The 26,328-nt window shown below is 37.8% G+C and overlaps 2 protein-coding genes across 43 annotated transcripts in view; both read left to right on the forward strand.

Moving 5' to 3' along the window:
- The window catches only part of LOC127362243 (coagulation factor XIII B chain-like), a 44,326-nt gene extending 34,127 nt beyond the window's left edge, over window positions 1-10,199 (forward strand). For 4 of the 39 annotated variants that reach the window (XR_007884406.1, XM_051398002.1, XM_051397994.1 and 1 more), the window contains one exon: window positions 5,077-5,357. Coding sequence is in view for 19 of the 39 variants with exons in the window: in XM_051397730.1 (XP_051253690.1) it covers window positions 420-521; window positions 1,899-1,955; window positions 3,158-3,319; window positions 8,670-8,831; window positions 9,755-9,768 (497 nt within the window). In the remaining 20 variants the exon portion in view is untranslated. Of the gene's footprint in view, window positions 1-419; window positions 522-1,898; window positions 1,956-3,157; window positions 3,320-4,911; window positions 4,930-5,076; window positions 5,358-8,006; window positions 8,064-8,415; window positions 8,578-8,669; window positions 8,832-9,754; window positions 9,773-9,919 lie in introns of those variants that run through there. The other 35 variants (XR_007884410.1, XM_051397974.1, XM_051397966.1 and 32 more) reach the window with 16 other exon arrangements.
- A 1,630-nt stretch (window positions 10,200-11,829) lies between these two features.
- Window positions 11,830-24,871, forward strand: LOC127362481 (coagulation factor XIII B chain-like). 4 transcript variants are annotated; one of them, XM_051398251.1, is made up of 11 exons: window positions 17,853-17,899; window positions 18,319-18,512; window positions 18,600-18,794; window positions 20,820-20,999; window positions 21,149-21,337; window positions 22,641-22,742; window positions 22,919-22,963; window positions 23,202-23,363; window positions 23,448-23,612; window positions 24,396-24,421; window positions 24,590-24,871. In XM_051398251.1, exons 2-11 carry the CDS (start codon window positions 18,455-18,457, stop codon window positions 24,599-24,601), a joined length of 1,134 nt encoding a protein of 377 aa, XP_051254211.1. In that variant the 5' UTR covers window positions 17,853-17,899; window positions 18,319-18,454; the 3' UTR covers window positions 24,602-24,871. The 4 variants fall into 4 exon arrangements, with proteins under 4 accessions (XP_051254219.1, XP_051254211.1, XP_051254236.1 ...); XM_051398259.1 differs by lacking the exons at window positions 17,853-17,899; window positions 18,319-18,512; window positions 18,600-18,794 and adding exons at window positions 11,830-11,987; window positions 12,076-12,267; XM_051398268.1 differs by lacking the exons at window positions 17,853-17,899; window positions 22,641-22,742 and having other exon boundaries at window positions 18,346-18,512.
- Window positions 24,872-26,328: the final 1,457 nt, after the last annotated feature.

The following is a 26,328-nucleotide window of genomic DNA, read 5'->3' on the forward strand; positions in this document are numbered from 1 at the left end:
CAAGCTTTCCGCTGTGTAGGTGATAATTTTGTTCCACTGATGTTAGTGTGCGTGACCCGTATCCAATCACCCTCATCTTCCCATCATGGTTCTGATAAAGAACTGCACCGAGACCTTTTTGGGAGGCATCTGTGTGGAGTTTGAAGGGGCGGTTGAAATCAGGATATGCCAGCACCGGTCAGCCGGTCCACAAGCTGTTCAAGGATCTGTTGGTGTTGTATAGTCCATTCTAAAAAAGGGGTTCCTTAAGGAAAAAGGTTAGGAACCACTATGCTGAGCCGGATACTGATATTAGTACTGTGGAACTTATAAATACAGTATGAAATACTTAAGTAAATTGTACTGTATATGTATGTATTGTATTTTATCAAATATATCTCTAAAGTATACCGTTTTCATAACGGCTATGTTTCACTTAGGCAAAGGAACCGGATCAACTGGACAGGGTGGTTCTGCAGAGGTGGGAACTGATGGCGGACACACTACATCTGTTACCAGGGAGATACAACCTGCAGCTGGAGGTAGTTCATTGATCTATATTAAATATGTGGGGCCCAGTGATATTTAATACACAAGACCCAGAATAAACTGAAACCAGACTGTACAAAAATATAGAATTTATTTATGTTGAACAAAAGACTCTCCACTCAACTAGCTGGAAGCAAGAGAGTTTGAATCGAAGGGCTAAATGCAGCTTCATTGTTTACAAAACTAAAAGTCACTGAAGCACATTAATATACAAAAGGAAACATTACAATAAAGATTGAACACTATCTGTCCAATGTAAAAGAAAATGGACTCTACTTATATAGCGGCTAGTCTTTTGACCACTCAATGTGCTATTCACTATATGTACACACAGTCATACACTGATGGCAATGGCTGTCTGCAAGCTGCCAACTGCTCACCATAATGGAAACGCAGCAACAGAGGCCGGGGAATCGAACCTCCAACCTTCAAATTAATGGATGACCCACTCTACCTCTGAGCCACAGCAAGCCCTAAATAAATAATATAAATATACATAATATACCTTTAATATACCAGTCCTCTGCCCCAGTTGGAGACAAATCTCCATGCTGCTTCGGCATACCAAGTTTCTTTCCCAGTGTTCCTAAGCAACCACTCCCTGCTTAAGTCCCTCATCAAACATAAAAACATTGTTTTAACAATTATTTAACAAATCTTTAATTTAATACTATGAGCTAGAAGAAATGGTTCATGGTTTGTATTCACCATTAAAGTAGAGAGACTGTATTTCAAAGGGGAACTTGGCAACTCGAGCCATTTCTTCGCTGGTTTTCACTTTTGTTGTCGCATGTTTTCTCAACGAACTCCCCCTACAGCTCTGGGACGTATATGTCAAAACACTGTCGTAAAAAAACTTACTTGCGGCACCCTCCTCCTCCTTTCTACCGCTGCTGATGTGCATTTGTTGCTGGGCAACTTTTTGTGTGGAGCAATGTCTACCGAGGTGGGTAATACATTCATCGTTGCTTGTTCTTATAGCCGGCGTGGCTAACCAGTATTAAGGGGGGCGTGTGCGTTTATGTGGAATCTCGCTTCTCACGATACTTCCTATTTCCAACTTAATGGGATGGTAGTCCCAGAGTTGCAAGGTTGGTTTTCCGCCTGGGGACGCTAGGGCGAGCGGGGAAACAGGCCATTTAACCATCTAAATGATTTCTAAACGGGTTTATTAAGTTGAAATAGTTGTCAAGTTCCCCTTTAAGGTAGATCTCATAATTATTGATTAAAAGTTAAATTTACTTTAATTTTATTTTATTTTAATTTCCAAAAAGCATGAAAAGCATAAAAAAACTTTTGGATAGAAATAGATAGCAATGAAAATCCCAAAGTGATACTAACTGCTGTGTCTTCTGTTGTGTGTCTTACAGGATCTTCTACAACCTCTGGCTCAAATGGGGGAGACAGCAGTCCTTCATTTGTACCAAGTAAATCGTTGCAACACGTTCTCATTCCCAACGCGTCAAAAACTGCAGCTTGGTCAGTCAAGTGAAGCTCTACGTACCCTTCTAGCGTCGCTTTTTGACACGCAGGGATGTTTGATTGACGAGACCGTGGCACTGTCAAGTTAGCAACAACACATTTACCCACGTCCGGGTGGACTGACTTAGGAAAATAAATAAGCAACGTCCGGTTACACTTTCAAAATAAAGCCAGAAGAGAAACGTTTCATATTTTATGAACAATTGTAACGTTAATACTACCACTAAAGACACTAGTTTCTTCCTATTTCATAAATACAAATCATGTTGCAACATTATTAGGACAAAAAAGTATAAAGTGACGTTAGTTATGTTAGCTGCACAAATTAGCAACAACACACATAGCTCCTCCAGTGACCGGCATGAGGCAGGAGGTCTTGATTAAAATACAGGACTTTATTGCTGGTCAACCCTTGAGAACTGGGTTAAAGAAAGAAAAAATGAATTAAGCTAGACAAATAATTAATTCCGTCTAGCTGTACAGCTACCCTGTAGATGGACCTGCTAGACGGACATTTATTATTTGTTCCGCCTGAGTGTTTCACCCGAGCGGCTTTTAGCGTGTTTGTGTTGTTGCTAACCTGACAGTGCCACGGTCTCGTCAGTCAAACATCCCTGCGCGTCAAAAAGCGACGCTAGAAGGGTTCCTAGAGCGTCACTTCTTGAAGCGTAGGGCCACTGACCAAGCTGCAGTTTTTGATGCGTTATTTTCTCCTTTTACTTCACATGTATTAGACTTGGTTCATGTATTTACTTGGTGTAACTTTTATAATGTTTTCTTCACTAGCAGTGAAAGTCCATTCCTCATTTAGTGACACTTTATTTGGACAGCCAATGTTCATAGAGTGTTTCTACCATTTCAAAAGCTTATTAGTTGAGATTCATCAACCGTTTTCTGATATTGAACCACTGTGGTTCAGGTTTGGTTAGGTTTAGACACAACAATCATCTTGGTTGGATTATGAGAATGAATTGTCAGTCTTTTATTAATTTTTTTCCCCCTCACATTCAAATATCAGAATAAAACGTCTTCCCTCTTTTAAGTGGAAGTTCTTAAAAACTGGTATAAAGCATTAGACACAGAGGATTTTCTTTTACTAGTGCTGCTTCAGCTCAACAATGTTAAATAACCTCTTTTTTTACTTCAGTCAGCCGCTGTGGAACACACCCAGTCCTTGAAAACGGTGTTGTTATGGAAGTGAATCAAATGTCTTTGAAATACCAATGTAGCGGCTTTTACACACAAGTCGGCCTAGACACTGTGGTGTGTCACAACGATGGTACCTGGTCAAAACTGCCCGAGTGTAAAGGTACAGACAAGTCAATACTACTTTTTCTCATTCCAAATGTCTATGAGAAATGTTATCCAAATAATGATACATTTTCTCTTTATTTTGTGCAGAATCATTCTGTGTCCTGGATCCTGCTCAGTATGTTGGGTCCAATGTTATAATAACTACAAAGGAATATCTAAAGGAAGGAGAGAAGAAGTATTTTCCCTGTATTTGGGATCGTTATTTCAGTATTTTTCAGTGCACTGAAAGAAGAATAACTATGTCCAGGTGTAAGTACATAAATGATCTCTTCACAGTTTAATTTGCCACAATGCTTTTAGTTTCAGCCTTTTTATTGTCAGACAACATATATGAATATTAATTCTCTAGGATGGGATTCACTATATCTAATATAGTGTGAAAAAGAATATTGAAAGAAAAGAACAGTCTGTCTGTCCCCTTTGTCTCCTGTCTGTCTCAGTTCTTACTTATATGCACTCAGACAAACTGATTTCTGTGACAGTTTTCTTTATTATCTGATCATCATGGATGAGGAACTTGTCCTCTATCTGTATGATTGATCCAATCATTTTAGAGACAAACTTCATCAACTCACCTTCATCCCTGCGTCTAGATAAAGGCCAGAGTCTGCCTTAATGTTACAGTAAAGACCACCACTGTTTCAATCCTCATGCAAATAGATAATAGTCAGCTTACCACAACTGGACACAGCTTGCGTGCTAAACGTGTCCAACTGGACAATTGCTGTCTTGTCGCGTGCTCTCAATGACAAGAACATTCTCTTTCATGGAAACAGCAATGAAGCCGAACTATTCAAACTTTCAAGCTTCTCGAATCTTTCCATTACTAACCCTCCTGCCTTTACCATTGCAAACCCTGTAGGGGTGTAAAGATTTACTGATATGAGTCAGAAATCGGTTTCAGCGTTATAGATGCACCTACATTGGTATGCAAACCCCTGGATCGACTAAATGTTCCGTGAACCGGTGTTCAACCGATGTTTTGATTTTAAAGTTATGAATAGGTTGACTGAAGCTTTGCTGCTAACAGCGTCTCCACTCTGGTGAAAGATAAAAGGTCAACGAAAGGTTCACGTGACAAGAGCGACGAGAGTAATGTTAGCGCAGCATGGCTTGTTGGTATGTTAACAAACATGTTCGACAACGCAATTATTGTATCGAACCGTATAGTTTTATATTAAAATGCATCGTCCCTGAATCAAATCGTAGCTCATGTATCTAGATACGTATTGGATTGTCTTAGAAGGGAGAGATGCACACCAACAAAGGCCTGTTTCGCTTTAGCCCCCACTATGCCCCCAGTTCAGCCACATGACCCTCTCCTGTTTCACCACACTAGTTCCTGTTGCCCCACAACCCCACAAAGCAAGGTGATGAATAAAATACCTCAAAATACCAATAGACAAATCTTGTCAAGGAATTTGTTGACAAAAATAAAAAACATTACTGTTGTCCTTAAAGAACAGAACAGATGTTCCTCAGTAGGTTCAGCCATTCCCAGATTGAATGAATTAGACCTTAATAGGAGAAGTTTGTGAATTTAACTACTTACTGAATTATTCACTGCTGTTATTACATTATTTTTAGGTAATAGGTACTGATTGGGTAAGTGTCACTTTTTGATTTACATTTTTTAATGAATTCCATTATTGTATAATCCATATTGTATTTAATGTTGGACACACTTTGTTGTATCCAGCAGTTTTACATGAATTAACTATTCACAATATTTCTTATTGTTTGTGTTGTAAGCAGAGTCACTGCCTGTAAAGTCTAGCAGAGGAGCTACTGCTGGACTCACAACCAAGGCCAAGTTTTGAAGTTCCTCCATCGGAAACAACTATGTTAAAAAAATGGCATCACGTTTGTATTTGATCTTTTTCAAACCAGTTATTGCTTTGATTCCATTTTGATGGAAAATACATAAACACAATGTTGGAGCTGATTGTTTACCGACAGTCATCTTATATCTTTCTGATTAGAACTGTTAATGCACTTTGAATACATAAATAAAGTTTATGTGGCCTACGGTAGTCTGTATAAAATGTTTGACAGAAATCTTAACAAAGTCCTTCTGAACATGGATTTATCAGTAACAGTAATAGTAGTAATGGTCATAGACAGTAATTCTTCTAATATTGATCTGCTTGATACAACATCAGTGCAAAGCATGCAGACAGACGGACAGGCAGACTCACAAATGCCATGGTCAGTTTCAATGATGTCACAACTTTATTTCTCAGTCAGTGAGGAATCTTATATTTAGATTTAAAATCTTTTGAGTGTGGGTATTATTATCCAACGCTCACTATACAAGGCTGACTTAATTCAAGTAAATGTCACTTTTTTGTCAGTTTGATCTTATTTGGAGTTATTTTAGCTTGACACAAGGGACATATTAGCTATAGGACCTCCAGTATGCTTTGACACTGACTTTAAGCTCTGACGTTTCAAAACAAAAACATCTTATTTCAAGTTTTAGTCTTTTGGCTTACATTACCGTATTCTTGACTTTATCTTGGAGGAAGATATCTAATTTTAAGATGAAGATTTTTGTTGCATTAGTTCATTTTTGTCAGCCTGTTGATGACAGTAGCACCTCAGATGATTTATATTCCTTTCAGGAAAACAATGCAAAACTATAGTCTCAGAATAATCATTACAATCCCCAATGAAATAGACCAGAATGAAGCAGATGTAGGTAACTGACTCATACTCTACATGAGATGATTCAATGTGCAGGTTTAGTGTATATCAGATATTACAAACCTTCACTGACTTCACCAAAGCTGAGTATTTGCTCTGAAGAGGTTTGCTCTTACGATGAGTCAATTTAGAGATCACCAGATTTAAACTTTAACAGGCTTGTTACTTGGACCTGTTTTGTCATTCACAATGTTAATAATAATATCTGCTCTTGTAAGTGGATGGTTAGTTGAGTCTCATCCTAACATCATGGTAGAGTATCAGATCTGAGTGTATTAAAGGTATGTGATGTTCTCCGAAGTAACTGATGACCAAATGTGTGTTTTTAGATATTATGTAAATCCAGAAGTGGACCAGACTGATAAATAACTGAATCAGGGCAGGCACAAGACTGACCTCTGATCACACCAGGCCAGGAAATTATTTTGAAATTTGGACTCTAAATAATCAAATTGATTGTTGTAGAGAGAGTTATACAGCAAATGATCCATTGGTAGTATTTTAGTTCTACACAGAAATACACTTATCATTGTCACAGGTCTTTCCCAAACAAATAAATAAAAACAATAAATACAAATAACAGTGTGCTTCTCCTTGAAGTTCATAATATGACAGTAAATGGATGAAATTGATTAACAGTATCATCTGAGGTCAAGAAACAAAACCGAACACAGTCAGGTTTGTTCATTTAACCAAGATAGATTAACAAAAGTGACTGATCTGAATTTGAAGTGTTGCAAACATTTATTTCTCATATTGACAATAATTAACTATTAAAGTAACGTAAAAAAATTTGAGTTCGACTGTATTTCTGTATTCCTATAGGTGTGTGTGTTTGTGTGTGTGTGTGTGTGTGTGTGTGTGTGTGCGTGCGTGCGTGCGTGCGTGCGTGCGTGCGTGTGTGTTGTGTGTTTGGTCAACAAATGTTTTGGGGGAAGGCTCTCATCAGTTATTAACTGGTTCTGATCTGGACTAGGCTTTCAGTTCTACGTTTTCGCGGGACGATTTAGCTCCTGACAAAATGTGCATCAGATATCTTGGATTCCTTCTTCTGATTTGGTTTCCTGGAGGGCTGCATGGTAAGAATATTAAATACTTTAACCACCATTTGAATTCCTTAAAAACAAATACCGTCACTGTAGAGTAATCCTGTTTATTGTATTTTAGCACAAAGTGCAACACAGTCCTGTGCTGCTCCCAGACTGGATGGTGGTTTCTTTGTCCCAAAACAAGAGACTTATTCTGATGGAACCACTCTGAGCTTTACCTGCAATAACGGAACCTGGACTGAAGGCCCAATGAGCAGTAAGTGGACAGTGTGCTGAGATATACAGTGCTTAAACCTTTCATAAAATGTAAAAGAGACAATTGAACTTTTCCTAAACTGAACAGTGATTGTTTAACCATATGTATCTTAAAAAACACCAGACCTGGCTAATTTTGCCACATGGTGAAAGTGTGTGCATGGGCCTGTAGTCAGAGAGATATTCTGTATGTAAGTGTTATACCTAATACTGTAGTTATCAGGTCAACAGGTAAATAAGCAGAAAGACTTCAGTTTGTTTTAGTCTGAAAATGAATAATGTTGGCCTCTGTCTAGCTAAAGTCTGTTTACATTTTGACAATTGATGCATCTCTATTTTATCAAATATCTCTCTAAAGTGTAGTGTTTCTATAATATTTTTTCACTCAGGGAGAGGAACTGGATCAGACACTGGACGTGGTGGATCCACAGTGGGAGGAGCAGGTGGGGGACACACTACACTGACTGGCAGTGGGACACAACCTGCAGGTACAGGTAGGTTAATGTCATTGTAGGCAAAATTGTATTTTAAAGTAGATTGAATAATCATAATTAAATAACTTCATTTTCCTTTTTTTCATGAAAAGCATCGAAAACTTTTGGAAAGAAATAGATAGCAATGAAAATCCCAAAGTGATACTAACTGCTGTGTCTTCTGTTGTGTGTCTTACAGGATCTTCTACAACCTCTGGCTCAAATGGGGGAGACAGCAGTCCTTCATTTGTACCAAGTAAATCATTCAGATTATTTTCTCCTTTTACTTCACATGTATCAGACTTGGTTCATATATTTACTTGGTGTAACTTTTCAGTTTTTCTTCACTATCAGTGAAAGTCCATTTATCATTCAGGTTTGGTTAGGTTTAGACACAACAATCATCTTGGTTAGAGTATGTGAATGAATTGTCATTTCTTAAACTTTTTTCCCCTCACGTTCAAATATCAGAATAAAATGTCTTCCCTCTTGTAAGTGGAGGTTCTTAAAAACTGGTATGAACCATTAGACACAGAGGATTTTCTTTTACTAGAGCTGCTTCAGATCAACATCATGACAATGTTAAATAACCTCTTTTTTTACTTCAGTCAGCCGCTGTGGAACACACCCATTCCTTGAAAACGGTATTGTTGTGGACGTGAATCAAATGTTTTTGAAAAACCAATGTAACGGCTTTTACACACAAGTCGGCCCAGACACTGTGGTGTGTCACAACGATGGTACCTGGTCAAAACTGCCCGAGTGTAAAGGTACAGACAAGTCAATGCTACTTTTTCTCATTCCAAATGTCTATGAGAAATGTTATCCAAATAATGATACATTTTCTCTTTATTTTGTGCAGAGTCATTCTGTGTACTGGATCCTGCTCAGTATGTTGGGTCCAATGTTATAATAACTACAAAGGAATATCTAAAGGAAGGAGAGAAGAAGTATTTTCCCTGTAATTGGGATCGTTGGTTCAGTATTTTTCAGTGCACTGAAAGAAGAATAACTATGTCCAGATGTAAGTACATAAATGATCTCTTCACAGTTTAATTTGCCACAATGCTTTTAGTTTCAGCCTTTAACTCTCTAGGATCGGATTCACTATATCTAATATAGTGTGAAAAAGAATATTGAAAGAAAAGAACAGTCTGTCTGTCCCCTTTGTCTCCTGTCTGTCTCAGTTCTTACTTATACGCACTCAGACAGACTGATCTCTGTGACAGTTTTCTTTATTATCTGATCATCGGTTTCAGTGTTATAGATGCACCTACATTGGTATGCAAACCCCTGGATCGACTAAATGTTCCGTGAACCGGTGTTCAACCGATGTTTTGATTTTAAAGTTATGAATAGGTTGACTGAAGCTTTGCTGCTAACAGCGTCTCCACTCTGGTGAAAGATAAAAGGTCAACGAAAGGGTCACGTGACAAGAGCGACGAGAGTAATGTTAGCACAGCATGGCTTGTTGGTATGTTAACAAACATGTTCGACAACGCAATTATTGTATCGAACCATATCGTTTTATATTAAAATGCATCGTCCCTGAATCAAATCATAGCCCACATACTGTATCTAGATACGTATTGGATTGTCTTAGAAGGGAGAGATGCACACCAACAAAGGCCTGTTTCGCTTTAGCCCCCACTATGCCCCCAGTTCAGCCACACGACCCTCTCCTGTTTCACCACACTAGTTCCTGTTGCCCCACAACCCCACAAAGCAAGGTGATGAGTAAAATACCTCAAAATACCAATAGACAAATCTTGTCAAGGAATTTGTTGACAAAAATAAAAAACATTACTGTTGTCCTTAAAGAACAGAACAGATGTTCCTCAGTAGGTTCAGCCATTCACAGATTGAATGAATTAGACCTTAATAAGAGAAGTTTGTGAATTTAACTACTTACTGAATTATTCACTGCTGTTATTACATTATTTTTAGGTAATAGGTACTGATTGGGTAAGTGTCACTTTTTGATTTACATTTTTTAATGAATTCCATTATTGTATAATCCATATTGTATTTAATGTTGGACACACTTTGTTGTATCCAGCAGTTTTACATGAATTAACTATTCACAATATTTCTTATTGTTTGTGTTGTAAGCAGAGTCACTGCCTGTAAAGTCTAGCAGAGGAGCTACTGCTGGACTCACAACCAAGGCCAAGTTTTGAAGTTCCTCCATCGGAAACAACTATGTTAAAAAAATGTCATCACATTTGTATTTGATCTTTTCAAACCAGTTATTGCTTTGATTCCATTTTGATGGAAAATACATAAACACAATGTTGGAGCTGATTGTTTACCGACAGTCATCTTATATCTTTCTGATTAGAACTGTTAATGCACTTTGAATACATAAATAAAGTTTATGTGGCCTACGGTAGTCTGTATAAAAAGTTTGACAGAAATCTTAACAAAGTCCTTCTGAACATGGATATATCAGTAACAGTAATAGTAGTAATGGTCATAGACAGTAATTCTTCTAATATTGATCTGCTTGATACAACATCAGTCCAAAGCATGCAGACAGACGGACAGACAGACTCACAAATGCCATGGTCAGTTTCAATGATGTCACAACTTTATTTCTCAGTCAGTGAGGAATCTTATATTTAGATTTAAAATCTTTTGAGTGTGGGTTTTATTATCCAACGCTCACTATACAAAGCTGACTTAATTCAAGTAAATGTCACTTTTTTGTCAGTTTGATCTTATTTGGAGTTATTTTAGCTTGACACAAGGGACATATTAGCTATAGGACCTCCAGTATGCTTTGACACTGACTTTAAGCTCTGACGTTTCAAAACAAAAACATCTTATTTCAAGTTTTAGTCTTTTGGCTTACATTACCGTATTCTTGACTTTATCTTGGAGGAAGATATCTAATTTTAAGATGAAGATTTTTGTTTGCATTAGTTCATTTTTGTCAGCCTGTTGATGACAGTAGCACCTCAGATGATTTATATTCCTTTCAGTAAAACATACAAAACTATAGTCTCTGAATAATCATTACAATCCCCAATGAAATAGACCAGAATGAAGCAGATGTAGGTAACTGACTCATACTCTACATGAGATGATTCAATGTGCAGGTTTAGCGTATATCAGATATTACAAACCTTCACTGACTTCACCAAAGCTGAGTATTTGCTCTGAAGAGGTTTGCTCTTACGATGAGTCAATTTAGAGATTACCAGATTTAAACTTTAACAGGTTTGTTACTTGGACCTGTTTTGTCATTCACGATGTTAATAATAATATCTGCTCTTGTAAGTGGATGGTTAGTTGAGTCTCATCCTAACATCATGGTAGAGTATGAGATCTGAGTGTATTAAAGGTATGTGATGTTCTCCGAAGTAACTGATGACCAAATGTGTGTTTTTAGATATTATGTAAATCCAGAAGTGTTCCAGACTGATAAATAACTGAATCAAGGCAGGCACAAGACTGACCTCTGATCACACCAGGCCAGGAAGTTATGTTGAAATTTGGACTCTAAATAATCAAATTGATTGTTGTAGAGAGAGTTATACAGCAAATGATCCATTGGTAGTCTTTTAGTTCTACACAGAAATACACTTATCATTGTCACAGGTCTTTCCCAAACAAATAAATAAAAACAATAAATACAAATAACAGTGTGCTTCTCCTTGAAGTTCATAATGTGACAGTAAATAGATGAAATTGATTAACAGTATCATCTGAGGTCAAGAAACAAAACTGAACACAGTCAGGTTTGTTCATTTAACCAAGATAGATTAACAAAAGTGACTGATCTGAATTTGAAGTGTTGCAAACATTTTATATCTCATGTTGACAATAATTAACCATCCAAATAACGTAAAGTGTGTGTGTGTGTGTGTGTGTGTGTGTGTGTGTGTGTGTGTGTGTGTGTGTGTGTGTGTGTGTGTGTGTGTGTTTGTGTGTGTTGTGTGTGTGTGTGTGTGTGTGTGTGTGTGTGTGTGTGTGTGTGTGTGTGTGTGTGTGTGTGTGTGTATGTGTGTTTGGTCAACAAATGTTTTGGGGGAAGGCTCTCATCAGTTATTAACTGGTTCTGATCTGGACTAGGCTTTCAGTTCTACTTTTTCGTGGGACGATTTAGCTCCTGACAAAATGTGCATCAGATATCTTGGATTCCTTCTTCTGATTTGGTTTCCTGGAGGGCTGCATGGTAAGAATATTAAATACTTTAACCACCATTTGAATTCCTTAAAAACAAATACAGTCACTGTAGAGTAATCCTGTTTATTGTATTTTAGCACAAAGTGCAACACAGTCCTGTGCTGCTCCCAGACTGGATGGTGGTTTCTTTGTCCCAAAACAAGAGACTTATTCTGATGGAACCACTCTGAGCTTTACCTGCAATAACGGATATAAACTTGCAGTGAAGGGCTGGTGGGCAACAACCACATGTCAAAATGGTGCATGGTCTCATGAACCACAATGTATAGGTAAGTGTTCCCCACAATACCTCCACTGTTTTTTCCTTTTAACCTGTGTGCTGTCACTCAGTATGAGTCTGTCGGTCGCTGCACTTCTTTTGTCCAAACTGAAATACTCAACATGTTAGATGGATTGCCAAATCAAAAAATGTGTGCATTTATGTCCCTCACTTTATTTTAATCCTACATCTGCAACCTGAGCATTTCCTTGAACAGAAGTCTTTAAAGATGTAATAAATCCTTGGAGATGATATATAAATAATGACACTTTAGAAATATAGATTGCCAAAGAGGGTTTAAGACACGATGGTGAAAACTTTTGTTGTTTCTGTTTTTTCCCCTCAGACGAAGAAGACTGCATTACACCAGAGATACCCAATGCAAATTACACAACAAGCCCAGAAGTTTGGTATCAGGATGGACACGTATTTAGGGTAACATGTAATAAAGGATATGAACCCAAAAACCGGGCTGCTACAACCAGATGTAATAAAGGACGATGGACCTCTGTGCTAGTCTGTGAGAGTAAGTCTGTCTGATGTTTCATACCAGTAAGCTTTAAAACTAACAGACCACAATAATATCATTGTCTACATTATAATTCTTACCAGCAACAGCACATCAAGTATCCATCTGAGTACCTCTACCTATTGATGGCAAATGTGTTTATTTTTACAGAACGTTACGATTCCTGTGGTGAGCCCCCTCGAATCCCCCATGCTGTCATCAAGCATGAATACAAGGAGGTGTTTGCTGCAGATACACAAGTGTACTATGAATGTGAAGATGGATATACTGTAGAGAGAGCAGAAGACACAAAATCCATCTTTTGTGTGCTTGGAAACTGGACTGACGGTCCAACATGCAGTAAGTGGACAGTGTGCTGAGATATGCAGGAGTAAAAATACTTTTAGTCAGTGTGAAAAACAACTGATCCTAACCCCCTTTTGAGACCTGTATGGTCTCAGTGTGTGTGTGTGTGTGTGTGTGTGTGTGTGTGTGTGTGTGTGTGTGTGTGTGTGTGTGTGTGTGTTTTGGGGGACGTTATTATTATCAAACTTTAAGATTACTAAAATGTAATTTAAGTTTTGTTTTTCCTGTGATATTTTTGTTATAATATTAGCTTAACACCAGGGATTCTGGCTCCAGCAACACAGGATACAGCAACCCTGCACAACAGCTGTAACCACACCTCCAGAACCCAATCTACCTATTGAATGCTTTAACTACTTTTGCAGGCTTGTAAGAATAAAAACAGAAATTCTGCTAACTGAAATGTCAGTTTACACAGTGCTGCTCAACTCCTTCAGCTAGTGCCATCCTCGTTTGTGTGCACTACAGTATTGTGCAAGTTCACTGTCTAAGTAACAGACAATAGAGAGATAATTCACTATAGAATTTTGGCGGGATCGCGGGATCAAGGAATGAGAAAAACGTCTCCTCTTGTGATCCATAAAAGTGAATCTATTGTATGTATGTGTAAGGTTTCACCATCAAAAAAAATTATGTTAGATTTTAAAATTCTAAAAAAGCATGATGGGAAAAATATTTTATATTTTATATATTCTGGGGGGGAAAAATGCATAAAAACAATCTCCCAGTGGGATACTAACAGCTGTGTCCAATGTATCTTACAGGATCTTCAACCAACTCCGGATTGAATGAACATGAACTCACTACAAGTAAATAAGTAGATTCATTTCACTTTTTATATCACATAAACCAGATAATATCTCCCTTTTTCACTGAGTTACTGAGGAAAAATGTAGAGGAAAAACTCTACTCTATAACTGTTTCAGTCAGCAGATGTGGAAGCCTTCCTGTGGTTTGTGATGGAGTTGTTGTGGAAACTGATCGAATGTTTGTGAAATACAAATGCAGTAGATACTACGCCTTAGTGGGTCCACAGACAGTGTCGTGTTAAGGCGATGGCACGTGGTCAGAAGTGCCAACCTGCAAAGATATAACAAATCAGTTCTAAATGTCTGTCAAAGAAGTTAGCTGGAAAAGTTAACGTTCATGTTTTGTTGTTTTTTTTGTGCAGCTGCCTTCTGTTCTCTGGACACTGATAAAGTTTCTCGGTTAAAACCTGTTGGAGTTAAATTCATAGAAGAGGGCGAGACTGTGAGATTGGAATGTAAGGATGAGCATTGGTTCGATAATTTTTCTGAGGTCCAGTGCACTAATGGAAAAATACACCTGTCCCGATGTAAGTATCTCTATAAGCTCTTTACATATTAATATGCCATTAAATGAAAGACAGTAGATCACAGATTGTTCCACATTGTTCTGTCAGCTAAGACACAATCTACCAGATAGTTCTAGTATTTATAAAAATAGATTATCACAGTTTTCAGTCTTTAGTTCAACATAAGATAAGATAAGATAAGGTATGATAAGATAGACTTTATTGATCCCACACTGGGGAAATTAACTTTTCACTAAGAAAAATAGAAATACACATTAAATAACGAAATAAAACAGAAAAGTACAAGATATAAATAAAAAATAAAATCAGGGTTGTACGTACACTATATACAGTTTTTTAGACAGATGTGATTTAAATTAAAATATAATACTGCACAGGTTACAGCAGGAGTTAGTGGCATGTTAAATAAATAATTCCACCAGACAAATATATATATATATATATATATATATATATATATATTTGTCTATATATATATATATGTTTATATATACATTTAGCAGAAGAACTATACAGTACTAGTATCAAGTATGTGATGATGAAGCGACAAGATTTAAACATTGGCGTGATCGTTGTAGCCAAACAAAGAATTTGTCCCCAGCCTCAACTCAACCAGAATATTTTCACATTTTGGGAAATGTTCCTATTTGCTTTCTTGCTGAGAATCAAATGAGAAGAATGAGACCATACTGATGCTGATATCGGGACTATTTCTTGGCCGGGAGTGTTTGCTAGTTGCCTAGCAACCTCACAGCAACCACAAGACTCGTCAAGATATAATGTGTTAATGAGTGAACTTTAGAGGTGAATTATGTTGCCTTTGGACTGAGCCAGACCAGCTGTTTCCAGACTTTATGCTAAACTAAGCTAACCCCCTGCTAGCTACAGATTTAGCATACAGACATGGAGAGTGGTACTGGTCTTCTAGTACTACACTGACTCGAGATGGACAGTAAACAGAATCGATGCAGCAGAACAACAGATACTGTAGTTTTTATTCCATGTAATCTTCCATGCCAATACCTGCTGCCTATGTTACCCACAATGCAATGTGTATGTTATGCTAGTAGCCACCAATAGCCTGGAGCCTGCCTCAAGCAGATATGAAGAGCAGTCTACAGAGATCTGGTAATCTCACTTCTATCTAACTCCAAACCCCCAGATTTTTATTTTTATTTTTATTTCAAATTTTTAGTCTTCAGTCCAACTGACACTGACTCAAGTGACATCACGTGAGGTCATTTATTAGATTTCACACAGCTTGAACTGAGGGGCCCAGCTCTACCAGGTGAGCTATAGGGCGTTCACCAATAATGAGTCCTTGTTGCAGCAGCCATGGTTGAATCTAACCTGTAAAATATACTTCATGCAGCTCTCTCTGGAGCAACAAAAAACTTCATGCATTTTTTTCACACTGGTGGCGTAGTATTCCCAAAAACCTGTAAACAGACTTTGATGTGTAAAATCAGTGGCGTTCCCCTTTAAGATGTTGGCCGATGATACACAGTTTTTACTTTGGACCAAAGAAAAGAAAGAATTGGGAAGCACATACAGTTATTAGGCAAATACAAGTATCTATACGTTGATTAACTTCACTGTAAAACCTAACAGCATTTCTTAATCCTCCAAAAAATGTAGTCACTCATTGCCATGAATTAAACCTAACTCAAAAATGAATTGTTGCAGTATTGGTGATATAATTTAAGTTTGTTCCATTGACTAATTTCCTTCATGTTGACTTTATATCATTACAAAAAGGTCAGCCTCACATTGCTATAATGCTGTATGATTTAGTTTTTTGTTTTTTTCAAGCTTTAATTGGAAGAAAAGAGTAAATTCAACTTAAGTGGCAACCATTATATAAAGAAGATGCATTTGAGGGTAGTATTCTTACAATTAACTTAATTTATCCCAAGTTACCTTAACAATAAATACTTGAGTTACTTGTACTCAAATAAAAATCATATTATGCTTAAATTGTTTGAGTTAATAAAGGCATTTTTTTTTTTTTAAGGCAATCAGTTTCCTCAAAGATTGAGATTGAACTAACTCATCAGATTTTACAGCGTATCAGCTTCTGCATGCACAATGATTGAACTATTCTTCTACAGTCAATTAAATGAACTCAACAACACAAGAAAACTCAATTTAAACAATGAGAAGCCTGAAGATATTTAGTAAATCAGACAGACCACATATTCACTGCCTCCATTTGATTGTTTTCAGGTTGTAACAGGGCTCAACTGGGCTCGGTGAGTGTTACTCCTCTATCTACTTTTTAAAGAAACACATACAGATGTTGTCTTCCATCTTGTGTTTCACATGAAGTGCTACTATTAAATTTGTATGTACATTTATGATTCTGTGTTTATATTCCACTTTATTTACATTATATTTTACTCTCTCTGTCTTGTAACTAGAACACTTGCTAAGGCTGAATCATAAAGAGGAAGATACTGCTGCCGTTGGATTCGCTCACCACCGACTGAAAACAAATGCCAGCCTGGATCTTTTGAGAGACGTTATGATTTTGCTGTCAAACCATTTCTGTCTTTTCATATTGATCTATGAATGGCTGTATAATGTGTTTGTATGCTCAAAGTAGCAAAAATAACTCTACAGATAAATGTGGTGTATTTGATGGACTGGCCTGAATAAAGTCTTCAACTGGAATTTCAACTCTAAATCCTTCTAGAATTGTGTCTTTGGTTAATTTGTGCCCACAAGATAAATGTACAGAGAGCCAGAACAACAGACCAGCCTTTCTCCAGGAGCATGAAGTGCAGTGTAGCCTACCTGCTTCAATTATCACCATAATAAAGCCGACAATGAACAGATGCTCTCAACATATATATTTCCAGAGTGGCCATAGACAGTATTGTGTCAAGATTGTGTTCTGCAAAATGATACAATAGACTGTTTACTGCTCTCTAATGATAAAACTGCTTTTAGAGGTGACTTATTTAAATATGTTTATAAACCTGCTATAATTCTAAGGAAAGACCTGAACTGCATGTCCATGTCTCCCCTCTAATACTGCAGCCACATAACACAGTACAGTATGCTGTGTAAAGTTATGCAGAGCACAAGAAGATCCAGCAGATGGCAATCAGACACTGACACAGAGTCTTAAAGACAAACTGTATGATCACATCATAATCATCGATATCAATCTAAATGATTCTTATGGTTCCTGCTCTGTTTTTGTTTGTAATAAAACTTATGTTTTACAGAGGTTCACCTCTGTTACTACAGTCTGACCTTTGGCCTGACTGTGTTTGGTGTTTCATAATGCTGACCTCTGATCACGGCAGTCCGGGAAATCATTCTGAAATCTGGACTCTAAACAAATGATCACAATCACTGGTGCTTCTGTGTTAACAAACATGGAAGAAATACTGCAGAATTACATGAATGGAACAAACATGAAGTGTAAGAAATTAGAGTTTAAACTAAAGTCTTCAATGTACCATCTTTGATCAGATTGACTGTGTCTATATGTGTTTATTGAGCTACCTTCTGTGTATAGCTTGTAAGATATTATCACATTATAGAGATAATATCCTCATTACATGGATACTAAATCATTATGACTACTATTATATTATTACTTTCTTACAGAGAAACGTGTCTATATGTCTAAACTCTGTTATTATCTGACTTATTTTGAAATAAGTCATTATGGGAGACAAAAAACAATAAATGTGTGGATTTTATTTTATTTTTTAGAAATGGACAAAGTGTTATTCTATACTCTCACGTGTCTCTCTAAGGTTAAAATGCAAAAAAAGTATTGCTCCTCTATGTCTGTATGTGCTTGTAATGTATTCTAATCAGTGTGTTTGCTTCAGACCAACAGTGTTATGTAAGAGTTGGAGTGTTTACTCCACATTTCTCAACTTTTGGGGGAAAGGCCCTCAATGATTATTAACTGGTTCTGATCTTAACTGAACTCTTTGCTCTGCTTTGGACTGAATTCCTGACAAAATGTGTGTGAGATATCTCGGATTTGTTCTTTTGGTTTGGTTTCCAGGGGTGCTGCATGGTAAGAACATTAAATTATATCACCTATCATTTCAGTGTCTTAAGAAAGGATTTCAGTACGGTGTTCTCTAACTTGTCATTGTTTCAGCACAAAGGGCAGATAACTCTTGTTCTGCTCCCCGCCTGAATGATGGTTATTTTGTCCCCAACAACGAAACATATGCTCATGGAGTCAAGCTCACTTATGCCTGTGAAAAGGGAAATAAACCAGTAGTGGCTGGTCGTTGGTGGGCAACAAGCACCTGTCAAAATGGCACATGGTTTCATGAACCAAAATGTATAGGTAAGTGTTCTATAATATATCCACTGGTTTGTTTTAACTCGATCACCTCTCATGTGGAAACCTTTATTAATTATTCAGTGTTTCAATACTGCAAAACAGATGAAGTCAGTGTATGACCCTGTAGGGTAAAAGATCAACTTAAAGGGGAACTTCGGCAGATTTTTACCCTAGTCTTGATCACTAGAGGTCACCGAGTACTGTCGATAGGAAAAAGAACGACCAGAATTGGTTCTAGCAAACTGGAGTTCCTGCAGCTAATGGCCAGAGCTCCCAGTTAGTTATAATACACTTCTTGGGGGCATATCCTAAAGAGTGCCTTTTGCTCCTCTTAACTGATACAAAATGCAATTAAAATGTCTGTGCAACATGATCAGGGCCCTTACGTGACAACAACATGCCTTTTCAGATCATACGTTGTGCAGAAACCGTACAAAACAGTACTGTCTCCTACCTGTTTTTCCACCGCTCGCTTCACTGAAAGCCCAGAATAATCGATCACGGAGATAATGCCTTCACGACGAAAAAAGGTTTATTTCCCCTCAAAAATGTCCATGTCTTCACACACTACTCTCCGATTTGCACACTTCCTGCAACAATTTCTTCTTCTGCGTTTACCTGCAACAAGTGAAATCTTTCTTTCCCTTTTTTTTGATTTTGAGGGGGAAAAAAACTTTTTTATCTTCCTCTTTATGATTCAGCCTTAGCAAGTGTTCTAGTTACAAGACAGAGAGAGTAAAATATAATGTAAATAAAGTGGAATATAAACACAGAATCATAAATGTACATACAAATTTAATAGTAGCACTTCATGTGAAACACAAGATGGAAGACAACATCTGTATGTGTTTCTTTAAAAAGTAGATAGAGGAGTAACACTCACCGAGCCCAGTTGAGCCCTGTTACAACCTGAAAACAATCAAATGGAGGCAGTGAATATGTGGTCTGTCTGATTTACTAAATATCTTCAGGCTTCTCTGTAAATATCCGGGGAATAAAATCCATGTGAATGAAGTATAATCCTAACCCTGTTACCTGTATGTTAGCCAGCTAGCTTGGTTCATGTGAGAGCATAATATAAAACATTGAATGGCGTGATGCCACTGTGAAAAGCTACGCATTGTTGGGATGCATATGCGGAGATTTTTATTCACAGGACATCCCATTAGTTATACCGTTCATTTACACACAGACACTCATAGAGCCCTCATACAACAGTTTCACGCCCCAGTGTCACGTGACAGGGAGCTTACAGCATTGCACAGACATTTTAATTGCATTTTGTGTCAGTTAAGAGGAGCAAAAGGCACTCTTTAGGATATGCCCCCAAGAAGTGTATTATAACTAACTGGGAGCTCTGGCCATTAGCTGCAGGATCTCCAGTTTGCTAGAACCAATTCTGGTCGTTCTTTTTCCTATCGACAGTACTCGGTGACCTCTAGTGATCAAGACTAGGGTCAAAATCTGCCAAAGTTCCCCTTTAAATGTTGTCTGTAATAAGCATCCATATAATCTCAGTAATAGTTTGTAGGGTTTATGAAATGGCTTCCATTTAAATCCAGAACTTTATTGTCATGTATTTCATTATAGTATTAAGGGTCATTGTTGAACAGTTACACATTTGCATTACCTGTTAACACATTACAATGAGATGTTTTTTCCATCAACAAGCAGTATAAGCCATTATAATTAAGTAATATACAGCATTAGTTTCTGATCCAAGAAAGCTGTGTCAACTTGTTTGCTGTCTTACCAGGAGTTAGATGGTTGATATCATTTTTGAGGACAGAAAGGATGTAGGGAGACAGTTAGCCTTTACCAAAAAAAAGGAGAAATGTGGCTCTCTTTAACTCAAATATTGTTGTATTAACATATCTCCTTAGCTGGCAGCTTCACCTATATACGGTTGGTTAGCCTTCAGTTGAGGATGGGACTTGTCAGAGTGCTTAGAGCCAAGATAACAATAGCTGTTGATGGTCAGTAAATAACTCCTATGGTAAATCTGTTTTTGTTTATCTTTCCCCTCAGACGAAGAAGACTGCATTACACCAGAGATACCCAATGCAAATTACACAACAAGCCCAGAAGTTTGGTATCAGGATGGACACGTATTTAGGGTAACATGTAATGAAGGATATGAACCCAAAAACCGGGCTGCTACAACCAGATGTAATAAAGGACGATGGACCTCTGTGCTAGTCTGTGAGAGTAAGTCTGTCTGATGTTTCATACCAGTAAGCTTTAAAACTAACAGACCACAATAATATCATTGTCTACATTATAATTCTTACCAGCAACAGCACATCAAGTATCCATCTGAGTACCTCGACCTATTGCAATTGTGTTTATTTTTACAGAACGTTACGATTCCTGTGGTGAGCCCCCTCGAATCCCCCATGCTGTCATCAAGCATGAATACAAGGAGGTGTTTGCTGCAGATACACAAGTGTACTATGAATGTGAAGATGGATATACTGTAGAGAGAGCAGAAGACACAAAATCCATCTTTTGTGTGCATGGAAACTGGACTGACAGTCCAACATGCAGTAAGTGGACAGTGTGCTGAGATATGTAGGAGTAAAAATACTTTTAGTCAGTGTGAAAAACAACTGATCCTAACCCCCTTTTGCACTCAAGCCTCTCTGCTGTCTGTCTGGTCTCACCTACAAACCAAAATAATAGAAATACTTAAACTATAAGATTACTGAAATGTAATTTAAATTGAGCTTTTCCTGTGATATTTTTGTGATAATATTAGCTTGCCCGCTACATCTGTGATTATTTACCTCTTGTGATGTTAAAGAGTTGCATGGAACAGTTTAAATGCCAGTTCTTGTGATACCCCTTTGTACAGAGGGGCTGTGGCTGTCTACAGTCAACAATAAATAATCTGATTAGTAATGAACAGGGGTGACACCAGGGATTCTGGCTCCAGCAACACAGGATACAGCAACCCTGCACAACAGCTGTAACCACACCTCCAGAACCCAATCTACCTATTGAACGCTTTAAATAACTACTTTTGCAGGCTTGCAACTCTCTTGTAGTCCAGTACTTACTATACGATATTTACTGATAGTGAGCTGTATAATACTGTACAATTCAAAGATGCATGCAACATACTGTACACAGTGGAATTACATATTTGGTGCTAGACTGATACTGCCTAAAGAAATGTGCTTCTTCATCTTTTACAGTCTAAACATAATTTTAATGGTAATATTCTTGAATAGAAATTTCTCTAAACATTAATGAATAACATAAAATAAATATAAAATGGGCATTGATATAGAATGATATGGAATTACCTAACAAAGACATACATTTAGTATACAGTATTAACTAGAAAAAGAACAGCTTTAAAAGCGGTCGACATTTTTCAGTCTGCATCAAAGCCATGGAGACATACTTTACCTTGACTATATGACTTGAAAGTATTAGTTTAACATATTTGAACTCTAATACAGATACTAATCTCTCAATACCTCAAACTGTCCAGCATCCAATACAGACTGTAGGCTGTTTTTGTTTCAGTCTTTGAATTCTTCTAATGATTTAATCATTTTTATTTTTTTCCACAAGAATAAAAAAAAGAAATTCCCACAGACCCCTGCAATTATGCCCTCTGAAATGTCATTTTACACAATGCTGCTCAACTCCTTCTCAGCTGGGGGGAAGACTGGTTCATTGGTGGGTATATTGGGAGACAGAGCTGCTGAGTCTGAAGCTGCTGTTGGCCTGGCCCCAGGCAAGGGCAGGTTTTTCTTTTGCTCCAGGTGCTCTGGTTTCCCCCAGCATGAAAACATGTACGTTAGGTCAGAGCCTTTTTGTTCTCTCTTTCTCTCTCAGGGCAAGGGACGGGATCAGATCCTGGACATGATGTTTCTGCAGAGGTGGAAACAGTCGGGGGGGACACTACAAATGCTGGCAGTGAAACACAACCTGGGGATGGTGGGTTTTGATTTATATGACATACGAAGAAGAAGAAGAAAGACCACAATATTTTAAATGCCAATGTCACTGATTAAGAAATACATTTACTCTAGCAAGGGCAACATTCTGGGGGGGAAATGCATAAAACAATCTCCCAGTGGGATAGTAACTGCTGTGTTCACTGTATCTTACAGGATCTTCAACCAACTGTGGATTGAATGAACATGAACTCACTACAAGTAAATAAGTAGATTCATTTCACAAAAATGCCTATTTGATTCCAAGCTGAATCTATAGCCATGGCTCTTATCAATAACCTTACTGAGGGATTTGCTGATAGATTGGGTCCATCAGTGATGCAGCTGGTAGAAGGCTGAGGAAATCAAAATGTGGGATGAAATTTTAAGTTAATTAACTCTGCTATGACTGCTTGAAAATTAGTTTTCAGAAACTTTGTTTTGTTTTTTCTTAAATCAGTCAACAGATGTGGAAGCCTTCCTGTGGTTCGTGATGGAGTTGTTGTGGAAACTGATCGAATGTTTGTGAAATACAAATGCAGTAGATACTACGCCTTAGTGGGTCCACAGACAGTGTCGTGTTACAGCGATGGCACGTGGTCAGAAGTGCCAACCTGCAAAGGTATAACAAATCAGTTCTAAATGTCTGTCAAAGAAGTTAGCTGGAAAAGTTAACGTTCATGTTTTGTTGTTTTTTTTTGTGCAGCTGCCTTCTGTTCTGTGGACACTGATAAAGTTTCTCGGTTAAAACCTGTTGGAGTTAAATTCATAGAAGAGGGCGAGACTGTGAGATTGGAATGTAAGGATGAGCATTGGTTCGATAATTTTTCTAAGGTCCAGTGCACTAATGGAAAAATACAGCTGTCCCGATGTAAGTATCTCTATAAGCTCTTTACATATTAATATGCCATTAAATGAAAGACAGTAGATCACAGATTGTTCCACATTGTTCTGTCAGCTAAGACACAATCTACCAGATAGTTCTAGTATTTATAAAAATAGATTATCACAGTTTTCAGTCATCAGATCAAGATGATGAAGCCACAAGGTTTAAACATTGGTATGATCATTGTAGCCAAATAAAGAATTTGTCTCTAGCCTCAACTCAACCTGACCCTTTAATGCTTTAATGCTGAGAATTAGATGAGAAGAAGGATTCCACACTGATACTTTGGATGAACTGCCCCAATTTTGGCTGTTGTAGCTGCATAAATATGATTAGCCCATAACTGCTAAAGTTAGACCAAATTAAATTGCTATATCATCCAAATGTTTGTTTATGGGGTGGCCCAGAACTGTGACGCGATGCTGTAAGCTCCCTGTCACGTGACACTGGGGCGTGAAACTGTTGTATGAGGACTCTATGAGTGTCTGTGTGTAAATGAACGGTATAACTAATGGGATGTCCTGTGAATAAAAATCTCCGCATATGCATCCCAACAATGCGTAGCTTTTCACAGTGGCATCACGCCATTCAATGTTTTATATTATGCTCTCACATGAACCAAGCTAGCTGGCTAACATACAGGTAACAGGGTTAGGATTATACTTCATTCACATGGATTTTATTCCCCGGATATTTACAGAGAAGCCTGAAGATATTTAGTAAATCAGACAGACCACATATTCACTGCCTCCATTTGATTGTTTTCAGGTTGTAACAGGGCTCAACTGAGCACGGTGAGTGTTACTCCTCTATCTACTTTTTAAAGAAACACATACAGATGTTGTCTTCCATCTTGTGTTTCACATGAAGTGCTACTATTAAATTTGTATGTACATTTATGATTCTGTGTTTATATTCCACTTTATTTACATTATATTTTACTCTCTCTGTCTTGTAACTAGAACACTTGCTAAGGCTGAATCATAAAGAGGAAGATACTGCTGCCGTTGGATTCGCTCACCACCGACTGAAAACAAATGCCAGCCTGGAATCTTTTGAGAGACGTTATGATTATGCTGTCAAACCATTTCTGTCTTTTCATATTGATCTATGAATGGCTGTATAATGTAGGAGCAAAGTGTTTGTATGCTCAAAGTAGCAATAATAACTATAAATGCGATAAATGTGGTGTATTTGATGGACTGGCCTGAATAAAGTCTTCAACTGTAAATTTCAACTCTAAATCCTTAAAATTGTGTCTGTTTTTGTAAATCGTCCCCAAAAATAATCAATGCACCTATTAGCCATACACATCCTGTTGAGGCTGGAGGCTCTCCCACTTTGGGTACATCCTGGACAGGCTGCTAGTCAGTCTCAGGGCTAATAACTCACAAACATCACTGTTTTCAAATGTGATTTTATTGATCATTTCAGAATGTGATGATGTTTGAAATTTAACTGTCCAACAATGAATTCTGAACAAATGTCACATCAATAAATTCAACAAAAGTTGCTTTACCACATGATGTGGAAAATTTATTTATTTCCCAAATAACAAAATGGTCAATCAAAAAAAAAAATCTTGCCCACGTACATAATAATAACATCGACTAAGACTACTGTATCAAAGCATCATCCAGCCCATCCTCATATACTGCTCCTCCTGTTTCTACAACATGCTAACTGTCACCAACCGGACAAAATTCACACGCATCACCAACCCAGCGGCCAAGATAATCGGACTCCCCACACCCAATCGCACAGAACTAAACAACAGGGCCATCTCACACATTGCAACCACAATAGAAATGGACATTACACACCCACACAACCAATATCTCACCCCACTGCCTTCTGGGCGGAGATACAGAACACTGAGGTGCAAAAGAGTTTGCTTTGGAAAAAGTCTGATTTGATTGTTTTTTGTGGATTTGTTGATTGTGGATGGCATGTTTCTTTGTTGTCTGTATACTCATACGTACACTGCGTGAGTAAACTAAAATTCACAGTTGTACGCCGCCACCATATTCCAGACCCAGACACCAGACTCATATACGACTCTTTCTTTTGTTTTCTCATGGCAGTTTTGGATGCAAAGCCTTTCTAGGGGCTGTAGGTGAAACTCACTCACTCACAGGATCACCATTAGCTAGGCACACTCCAATATGTTGTTTACAGTCATGTGATTCTGATGAAGCTCAAAATTCAGAATGAGGCACTAAGTTTAAGGCAGAATGGATGAGAGGGAAAGATGAAAGCCCGTACTGTGCTCATTGTTTTCTCATTGTGTCATCCCAGTCAACGTGTGAAATCTGGAATCACTTAATTCATTCTTAAATTATTTTACACCAGTTCCTGACTTATGACCAAGAATGTGGTTTATGAGGTCACAGTGACCTTGACCTTTGGCCTTTCGGCACCATAATCCCCTCAGTTCATCCTTGAGTCCAGGTTGATGTTTGTGCCCAACTTGAAGACATTCCCTCAAGGAGACCCTGAGATGTCATGTTCACAAGAATGGGACAGAGGGACAGACAATCCGAAAACATAATGCCTCCTGCCATGGCTATCGCAGGTGCGTAGGCATATTTGAACTCACAGTTATGAACCCTAAACTTTTGAGTTACATGTTGCTCAGGCAGTAAACAACTTACGTTATTAAAGGCCACTTAAGCCTGCCACTACTGATTCATTTGGTAAA

Source organism: Dicentrarchus labrax, unplaced genomic scaffold (assembly GCF_905237075.1).
Source record: "Dicentrarchus labrax unplaced genomic scaffold, dlabrax2021, whole genome shotgun sequence".
Lineage (NCBI taxonomy): Eukaryota > Metazoa > Chordata > Actinopteri > Moronidae > Dicentrarchus > Dicentrarchus labrax.

Excerpts from the sequence above, each read along its gene's own strand:
- LOC127362481 (XM_051398251.1), top strand. The coding sequence starts at position 18,455 with ATGTGTGTGAGATATCTCGGATTTGTTCTTTTGGTTTGGTTTCCAGGG. Across the intron at positions 21,338-22,640 it reads GACTGACAGTCCAACATGCA|GGCAAGGGACGGGATCAGAT; the intron begins GTAAGTGGACAG and ends TTTCTCTCTCAG. Across the intron at positions 23,364-23,447 it reads AGAAGTGCCAACCTGCAAAG|CTGCCTTCTGTTCTGTGGAC; the intron begins GTATAACAAATC and ends TTTTTTGTGCAG.